This window comes from Oncorhynchus gorbuscha, linkage group LG14 (assembly GCF_021184085.1).
Source record: "Oncorhynchus gorbuscha isolate QuinsamMale2020 ecotype Even-year linkage group LG14, OgorEven_v1.0, whole genome shotgun sequence".
NCBI lineage: Eukaryota > Metazoa > Chordata > Actinopteri > Salmoniformes > Salmonidae > Oncorhynchus > Oncorhynchus gorbuscha.
In genome coordinates this window covers 78303671-78313670 of record NC_060186.1, presented here as the reverse complement: position 1 = coordinate 78313670, position 10000 = coordinate 78303671, and the positions used below count along the sequence as shown (strand labels likewise).

Genomic DNA, 10000 nt, shown 5'->3' with positions numbered 1-10000 from the left:
GCGTTGGGGTCTTCGTTGACGACGGCGTGGTTGACGATGCTCTTAGCCCGGTCAGCGTAGCGCAGCGTGGACAACGTCTCGTCGTAGTTATCAGCTGCTGGACTCACCGTGGCCACCATGGCTGTCCTACTGTTACCACCCAGACTGTCCTGGAGAGAGGAGAGAGGGAGAGGTTAGTCTGTCCTGGAGAGAGGAAGAGGTTAGTCTGTCCTGGAGAGAGGAAGAGGTTAGTCTGTCCTGGAGAGAGGAAGAGGTGAGTCTGTCCTGGAGAGAGGAAGAGGTGAGTCTGTCCTGGAGAGAGGAAGAGGTGAGTCTGTCCTGGAGAGAGGAGAGAGGGAGAGGTGAGTCTGTCCTGGAGAGAGGAGAGAGGGAGAGGTGAGTCTGTCCTGGAGAGAGGAGAGAGGGAGAGGTGAGTCTGTCCTGGAGAGAGGAGAGAGGGAGAGGTGAGTCTGTCCTGGAGAGAGGAGAGAGGGAGAGGTTAGTCTGTCCTGGAGAGAGGAGAGAGGGAGAGGTTAGTCTGTCCTGGAGAGAGGAGAGAGGGAGAGGTTAGTCTGTCCTGGAGAGAGGAGAGAGGGAGAGGTTAGTCTGTCCTGGAGAGAGGAGAGAGGGAGAGGTTAGTCTGTCCTGGAGAGAGGAGAGAGGGAGAGGTGAGTCTGTCCTGGAGAGAGGAGAGAGGGAGAGGTGAGTATGTCCTGGAGAGAGGAGAGAGGGAGAGGTGAGTCTGTCCTGGAGAGAGGAGAGAGGGAGAGGTGAGTCTGTCCTGGAGAGAGGAGAGAGGGAGAGGTGAGTCTGTCCTGGAGAGAGGAGAGGTGAGTCTGTCCTGGAGAGAGGAGAGAGGTGAGTCTGTCCTGGAGAGAGGAGAGAGGGAGAGGTGAGTCTGTCCTGGAGAGAGGAGAGAGGGAGAGGTTAGTCTGTCCTGGAGAGAGGAGAGAGGGAGAGGTTAGTCTGTTAGAAAAGTCAGACTGGTACTACCCAGACTGTCCTGTAGACGGAGAGTCCACTAAGCAAGCTGGTCCTGGGGCTCTGTTCACAAACACAAACACACCCTACAGAGCCCCAGGACAGCAACACAATCAGACCCAACCAAATCATGAGAAAACAAAAAGATAATTATTCCCAATGTGTCTAGTAATTAACAAGAAAACAGAGCAAACTAGAATGCTATTTGGCCCTAAACAGAGAGTACACAGTGGCAGAATACCTGACCACTGTGACTGACCCAAACTAACGGAAAGTTTTGACTACGTACAGACTCAGTGAGTATAGCCTTGCTATTGAGGAAGACCGCCGAAGGCAGGCCTGGCTCTCAAGAGAAGACAGGCTATGTGCTCACTGCCCACAAAATGAGGTGGAAACTGAGCTGCACTTCCTAACCTCCTGCCCAATGTATGACCATATTAGAGATACATATTTCCCTCAGATTACACAGATCCACAAAGAATTCGAAAACAAATCCAATTTTGATAAACTCCCATATCTACTGGGTGAAATACCACAGTTTGCCATCACAGCAGCAATATTTGTGACCTGTTGCCACGAGAAAAGGGCAACCAGTGAAGAACAAACACCATTGCAAATACAACCCATATTTATGTTTATTTATTTTCCCTTTTGTACTTTAACTATTTGCACACGTTACAACACTGTTATATATATATATATATATTATGACATTTGAAATGTTTTATTCTTTTGGAACTTTATATTTTTTATTTAACCTTTATTTAACTAGGCAAGCCGACCGGGGAACAGTGGGTTAACTGCCTTGGTCAGGGCCAGAGCGACATATTTTTACCTTGTCAGCTCAGGGACCACTAGGCTACCTGCCGCCTCTACACTCTAACCACTGGGCTACCTGCCGCCTCTACACTCTAACCACTGGGCTACCTGCCGCCTCTACACTCTAACCACTGGGCTACCTGCCGCCTCTACACTCTAACCACTGGGCTACCTGCCGCCTCTACACTCTAACCACTGGGCTACCTGCCGCCTCTACACTCTAACCACTGGGCTACCTGCCGCCTCTACACTCTAACCACTGGGCTACCTGCCGCCTCTACACTCTAACCACTGGGCTACCTGCCGCCTCTACACTCTAACCACTGGGCTACCTGCCGCCTCTACACTCTAACCACTGGGCTACCTGCCGCCTCTACACTCTAACCACTGGGCTACCTGCCGCCTCTACACTCTAACCACTGGGCTACCTGCCGCCTCTACACTCTAACCACTGGGCTACCTGCCGCCTCTACACTCTAACCACTGGGCTACCTGCCGCCTCTACACTCTAACCACTGGGCTACCTGCCGCCTCTACACTCTAACCACTGGGCTACCCTGCCGCCTCTACACTCTAACCACTAGGCTACCCTGCCGCCTCTACACTCTAACCACTAGGCTACCCTGCCGCCTCTACACTCTAACCACTAGGCTACCTGCCGCCTCTACACTCTAACCACTAGGCTACCTGCCGCCTCTACACTCTAACCACTAGGCTACCTGCCGCCTCTACACTCTAACCACTAAGCTACCTGCCGCCTCTACACTCTAACCACTAAGCTACCTGCCGCCCCACTTTGTAAGTGTTTACTGTTAATTTTTGTTTTGTTTATTTCACTTTTGTTTATTATCTACCTCACTTGCTTTGGCCATGTTAACATATGTTTCCCATTCCAATAAAGCCCCTTAAATTGAAATAAAATTGAATAAAAGAGGAGAGACATTCCTCTGTTAGAAAAGACCGACTATTTACCACCCAGACTGTCCTGTAAAGGGAGGAGAGAGAGGAGGAATGTGAGCTCTGAATGAGAGGAGTTACCCCATTTAAAAAGAGACTGCTTTACCACATACAGTGTGGCAGGAGAGACGAGGCAACACTGTTACAGTATGTTGAACGATAATAACCCGCGGTCATAACCCACATGGTAATAACCAGCGGTAATAACCCACATGGTAATAACCCGCGGTAATAACCCACATGGTAATAACCAGTGGTAATAACCCACATGGTAATAACCAGTGGTAATAACCCACATGGTAATAACCAGTGGTAATAACCCACATGGTAATAACCAGTGGTAATAACCCACATGGTAATAACCCGTGGTAATAACCCACATGGTAATAACCCGTGGTAATAACCCACATGGTAATAACCCGTGGTAATAACCCACATGGTAATAACCCGTGGTAATAACCCACATGGTAATAACCCGTGGTAATAACCCGTGGTAATAACCAGTGGTAATAACCCACATGGTAATAACCCACATGGTAATAACCCACATGGTAATAACCCACATGGTAATAACCCGTGGTAATAACCCGTGGTAATAACCCGTGGTAATAACCCGTGGTGATAACCCGTGGCGATAACCCGTGGCGATAACCCGTGGTGATAACCCGTGGTAATAACCCGTGGTGATAACCCGTGGTGATAACCCGTGGTGATAACCCGTGGTAATAACCCGTGGTGATAACCCGTGGTAATAACCCGTGGTAATAACCCGTGGTAATAACCCGTGGTAATAACCCGTGGTAATAACCCGTGGTAATAACCCGTGGTGATAACCCGTGGTAATAACCCGTGGTAATAACCCGTGGTAATAACCCGTGGTAATAACCCATGGTAATGGTAATATGGCTCAGCGTACCTTGAGTAGCCAGGTCAGAACTGAGTCTCTGTAGGGAACAAACTTGGTCTTGTTCTTCCCTGCTCCTTGGTCTGCCAGCGCTGAGATCACCAGGCCCAGCGTGCTAAGAGACCTGACCCACAGTGATTTAGATAACGTGAAGATGTAACAAAGTGTGTCACATTTTCAGAGACATTGAGAAACCGTGTACCAAGTATATAATAAAAAAGGGGGAAAGGGGGGTGGGAAGGGGTTAAAAGAGGGAAAGAGAGGGGGAGAATGGGAATGGGGATAAAGAGAGGGGGAATGGGAAGGGGGTAAAGAGAGGGAAAGATAGGGGGAGGAGAGAGGGGGTAAAGGGAGGGAAAGATAGGGGGAGGAGAGAGGGGGTAAAGGGAGGGAAAGATAGGGGGAGAGAGGGAAAGAGATGTGGGGAGAGAATGAGAAGGGGGTAAAGAGAGGGAAAGAGAGAGGGGGAGAATGAGAAGGGGGTAAAGAGAGGGAAAGAGGGGGGAGAATGGGAAGGGGGTAAAGAGAGGAGGGGAGAGAGGGAAAGAGGGGGAATGGGAAGGGGGTAAAGAGAGGGAAAGAGAGGGGGAGAGAGGGAAAGAGAGGGGGGAATGAGAAGGGGGTAAAGAGAGGGAAAGAGAGGGGGGGGGGAGAGGGAAAGAAAGGGGGTGAGAATGAGAGTGAGATGTAACCTACTTGTTGATATTGCTCCCCTCCTTCATTCTCTCTCCAGTAGCTCCAGTCTTAGCAGCTCTCTCACTGCCAGCCAGATCTACCAGACTCAGCTTACTGACCTTCTCCCCACTGGTCTACAACAACAACAACAACAACACGGGGTTATATAGAGCAATATGAAACAGACTGGTTTGTTAGCAACACACATAGCAACACACATAGCAACACACATAGCAACAGCTGGAGGAAATGAATGTCAACATATTCAAAGTAAAGCCTTGAGTGATTTAATGTTGTCATCACATGATGTACTCAGAAAACCATCAAAGTATTCTTGGCAAGATGCTGGATTAGAATGTGGTGATGCTGGATTAGAATGTGGTGATGCTGGATTAGAATGTGGTGATGCTGGATTAGAATGTGGTGATGCTGGATTAGAATGTGGTGATGCTGGCTTAGAATGAGGTGATGCTGGATTAGAATGAGGTGATGCTAGATTAGAATGTGTTGAACTATTTATCCTGTCCTACCCCAGAACCCAGGTCCGTGATAGTGTGTGTTGGTATTAACCCAGAACCCAGGTCCATTAGAGTGTGTGTGTTGGTATTACCCCAGAACCATTAGAGAGTGTGTGTTGGACCTACCCCAGAACCCAGGTCCATTAGAGTGTGTGTGAGGATGATGTTGAAGACGGCGTGGGACCTGCTGCTCTCCTCGTTCATATTGGTGGCTGCTACTGTACGAGACTTGTTACCCTCTGACATCAGACACTCTATGTCCTGTAGAGAGAGAGACATGGAGGGAGAGACCGGAGAGAGAGACAGAGAGAGAGAGAGAGAGACAGAGAGAGAGAGAGAGAGACAGAGAGAGAGAGAGAGAGAGAGAGAGAGAGAGAGAGAGAGAGAGAGAGAGAGAGAGAGAGAGAGAGAGAGAGAGAGAGAGAGAGAGAGAGAGAGAGAGAGAGAGAGACCGAGAGAGAGAGAGAGAGAGAGAGAGAGAGAGAGAGAGAGACCGAGAGAGAGAGAGAGAGAGAGAGAGAGAGAGAGAGAGAGAGAGAGAGAGAGAGAGAGAGAGAGAGAGAGAGAGAGAGAGAGAGAGAGAGAGAGAGAGAGAGAGAGAGAGAGAGAGAGAGAGACCGAGAGAGAGACCGAGAGAGAGAGAGAGAGAGAGAGAGAGAGAGAGAGAGAGAGAGAGAGAGAGAGAGAGAGAGAGAGAGAGAGAGAGAGAGAGAGAGACCGAGAGAGAGCGAGAGAGAGACCAAGAGAGAGCGAGAGAGAGCGAGAGAGACCGAGAGAGAGACCGAGAGACAGAGAGACAGAGAGACCGAGAGAGAGAGACCGAGAGAGAGAGAGACCGAGAGAGAGGGAGAGACCGGGAGAGAGACAGAGGGAGAGACAGAGGGAGAGACAGAGGGAGAGACAGAGGGAGAGACAGAGGGAGAGACAGAGGGAGAGACAGAGGGACAGACAGAGGGAGAGAGAGGGAGAGACAGAGGGAGAGAGAATTTATTGAAATGGAAAGAGGAACTCAGAAATGTGTTGTATTTGCCCCATACAAAACACTTGCATTCAGGACCATTTACTTTAGTGGTAAACTATCACAGCCATTCAACTCTGACTGTTCTAACGTCACTGGGTGTGTTGATACACCATCCGAAGGGGAATTAATAACTTTACCAAGCTGCTCAAAGGGATATTACATGGAGTTGTTTTGTTTTTACCCATCTACCAATAGGTACACACACAAACACACGATAACATACACACTATCCACACACTTAGACACGGATTTAGTACTGTAGGTATGTGGTAGTGGTGGAGTAGGGGCCTGAGGGCACACAGTGTGTTGTAGATATGTGGTTGAGTAGGGGACCGAGGGCACACAGTGTGTTGTAGGTATGTGGTAGTGGTGGAGTAGGAGCCTGAGGGCACACAGTGTGTTGTAGATATGTGGTGGAGTAGGGGCCTGAGGGCACACAGTGTGTTGTAGGTATGTGGTAGTGGTGGAGTAGGGGCCTGAGGGCACACAGTGTGTTGTAGGTATGTGGTGGAGTAGGGGCCTGAGGGCACACAGTGTGTTGTAGATATGTGGTGGAGTAGGGGCCTGAGGGCACACAGTGTGTTGTAGATATGTGGTGGAGTAGGGGCCTGAGGGCACACAGTGTGTTGTAGGTATGTGGTAGTGTTGGAGGAGGGGCCTGAGGGCACACAGTGTGTTGTAGATATGTGGTGGAGTAGGGGCCTGAGGGCACACAGTGTGTTGTAGGTATGTGGTAGTGGTGGAGGAGGGGCCTGAGGGCACACAGTGTGTTGTAGATATGTGGTGGAGTAGAGGACCGAGGGCACACAGTGTGTTGTAGATATGTGGTGGAGTAGGGGCCTGAGGGCACACAGTGTGTTGTAGATATGTGGTGGAGTAGGGGCCTGAGGGCACACAGTGTGTTGTAGATATGTGTTGGAGTAGGGGCCTGAGGACACACAGTGTGTTGTAGATATGTGGTGGAGTAGGGGACCGAGGCCACACAGTGTGTTGTAGATATGTGGTGGAGTAGGGGACCGAGGCCACACAGTGTGTTGTAGATATGTGGTGGAGTAGGGGACCGAGGGCACACAGTGTGTTGTAGATATGTGGTGGAGTAGGGGCCTGAGGGCACACAGTGTGTTGTAGATATGTGGTGGAGTAGGGGCCTGAGGGCACACAGTGTGTTGTAGATATGTGGTGGAGTAGGGGCCTGAGGGCACACAGTGTGTTGTAGATATGTGGTGGAGTAGGGGCCTGAGGGCACACAGTGTGTTGTAGATATGTGGTGGAGTAGGGGCCTGAGGGCACACAGTGTGTTGTAGGTATGTGGTAGTGGTGGAGTAGGGGACCGAGGGCACACAGTGTGTTGTAGATATGTGGTGGAGTAGGGGCCTGAGGGCACACAGTGTGTTGTAGATATGTGGTAGTGGTGGAGTAGGGGCCTGAGGGCACACAGTGTGTTGTAGATATGTGGTGGAGTAGGGGCCTGAGGGCACACAGTGTGTTGTAGATATGTGGTAGTGGTGGAGTAGGGGCCTGAGGGCACACAGTGTGTTGTGAAATATGTGAATGTGTTGTAATGTTTTTAAAAATGGTATAAACTGCCTTACTTTTGCTGGACCCCAGGATCCATAATAAACATTAATAGGTGCTCTTCTTTGCGAGGAATCGGAAAACCTCCCTTGTTTTTGTGGTTGAATCTATGTTTTGAAATTCACTGCTAGATTGAGGGACCTTACAGATAATTATTTGTGTGGGGTACAGAGATGAGGTAGTCATTCAAAAACCATGTTAAACACTATTACTGCACCTTGCAACTTATTATGTGAATTGTTAAGCAAATGTTTACTCCTGAACTTATTTAGGCTTGTCATAACAAAACAGGGTTTGACTACTTATTGACTCAAGACATGTCTGCTTTATATTTTTAATTCAATTTGTAAAATATTTCAAAGAACATAATTCCACTTTGGAATTACAGGGTTTTGTGTGTAGGCCAGTGACAAAACAATCTCAATTTAATCCATTTTAAATTCAGGTGAACCTGAGCAAAATTTGGGGAAAGTCAAGGGGTGTGAATTCTTTCTGAAGGTCCTCTATATAGTATATTAGAAGCACCAGTCCTGTCTTGACAAAGAAAATGTACTCCCATGAGACCAACCTGGGCCAATTTTATACATTCGATAAGAAAAGTACCTTATAGCAGGCTACAGCCAGACGAGACAGACCATCGACGTACGGCCCGAACACCTGGTGTTCTCTCACTCGCAGGGCCTGACGACTTCTGAGGGTAAAGACAGGAGGAGAGAGGTTTCATCAGGAAAAAATATATATATATATATATTTTTTTTTTTTTACTTATTTTTTTACTTTGGGATTTCCCACCTTGATTGTTTGGAGAATAAAAAATAAATCAGTTTTCATCATATGCGAGCTGTCATCTCTACGTACGGATATGAGAACAGTATGTCCACATACTAAAACATACGATTGGTTTCTTGTTTATCTGTCATTTACTGGTCATAAAACATTTGTTCACCAAAAGAAAAATCGTTTTTGTTCTCCTTACCCTTTAGGGTCCAGTAGGTCGCGAACCTTCTCGTTGTAGATCTCCATAAAGGAGACCTCTACAGTGAAGCTCTCTCCCTCCCTCTGATCCTGTAGAGTCCGGTCAAACAGAGAGCTGCACAGCCGCGGGATCAGACCTGGCTTCTCTGACGAACCCATCATGGTGTACGACTTCCCAGAGCCTGGTGGGGGCACACAGCCAATCAAATCAGAGGATCAGGAGGGCTCAGCCAATCAAATTACTGGATCGGTAAGGCTCAGCCAATCAAATCACTGGAACAGTAAGGCTGAGCCAATCAAATCTAAACAAATCTGCCAATTTAGTCACAGGGCCAAAAAAAGGTTCCAATAATAATTGGATTACAAGTGTGTTTAAACTGAGTCACCGTGTGTGTTATTGAATGCCTGGTCACTAGTCTGATACCAACCTGTCTGTCTGTCTGCCTGCCTGTCTGTCTGGGTCTCTAGTCTGATACCAACCTGTCTGTCTGTCTGCCTGCCTGTCTGTCTGGGTCTCTAGTCTGATAACAACCTGTCTGTCTGTCTGCCTGCCTGTCTGTCTGTCTGTCTGGGTCACTAGTCTGATACCAACCTGTCTGTCTGTCTGCCTGCCTGTCTGTCTGTCTGGGTCACTAGTCTGATACCAACCTGTCTGTCTGTCTGCCTGCCTGTCTGTCTGGGTCTCTAGTCTGATAACAACCTGTCTGTCTGCCTGCCTGTCTGTCTGTCTGTCTGGGTCACTAGTCTGATACCAACCTGTCTGTCTGTCTGTCTGCCTGCCTGCCTGCCTGTCTGTCTGTCTGGGTCACTAGTCTGATACCAACCTGTCTGTCTGTCTGTCTGTCTGTCTGTCTGTCTGTCTGTCTGTCTGTCTGTCTGTCTGTCTGTCTGTCTGTCTGTCTGTCTGTCTGTCTGTCTGTCTGTCTGTCTGTCTGTCTGGGTCACTAGTCTGATACCAACCTGTCTGTCTGTCTGTCTGTCTGGGTCACTAGTCTGATACCAACCTGTCTGTCTGTCTGTCTGTCTGTCTGTCTGGGTCACTAGTCTGATACCAACCTGTCTGTCTGTCTGGGTCACTAGTCTGATACCAACCTGTCTTTCTGTCTGGGTCACTAGTCTGATACCAACCTGTCTGTCTGTCTGGGTCACTAGTCTGATACCAACCTGTCTGTCTGTCTGGGTCACTAGTCTGATACCAACCTGTCTGTCTGTCTGGGTCACTAGTCTGATACCAACCTGTCTGTCTGTTTGTCTGTCTGTCTGTGTCACTAGTCTGATACCAACCTGTCTGTCTGTCTGTGTCACTAGTCTGATACCAACCTGTCTGTCTGTCTGTCTGTCTGTGTCACTAGTCTGATACCAACCTGTCTGTCTGTCTGTCTGTCTGTGTCACTAGTCTGATACCAACCTGTCTGTCTGTCTGTCTGTCTGTCCTGTCTGTCTGTCTGGGTCACTAGTCTGATACCAACCTGTCTGTCTGTCTGTCTGTCTGTCTGTCTGTCTGTCTGTCTGTCTGTCTGTCTGTCTGTCTGTACCAACCTGTCTGTCTGTCTGTCTGTCTGGGTCACTAGTCTGATACCAACCTGTCTGTCTGTC

At 48.7% G+C, this 10000-nt stretch overlaps 1 protein-coding gene across 1 annotated transcript in view; it reads right to left on the bottom strand.

Annotated features, from left to right (window-relative positions):
• Positions 1–10000, bottom strand: part of LOC123995573 (kinesin-like protein KIF13B) — an 89239-nt gene that overhangs the window by 61761 nt on the left and 17478 nt on the right. The window contains 6 exon segments of the mRNA XM_046299203.1: positions 1–149; positions 3653–3764; positions 4337–4449; positions 4960–5094; positions 8033–8120; positions 8406–8586. The exon segment at positions 1–149 is cut by the window's left edge and continues 64 nt beyond it. Coding sequence (XP_046155159.1) covers positions 1–149; positions 3653–3764; positions 4337–4449; positions 4960–5094; positions 8033–8120; positions 8406–8586 — 778 coding nt within the window.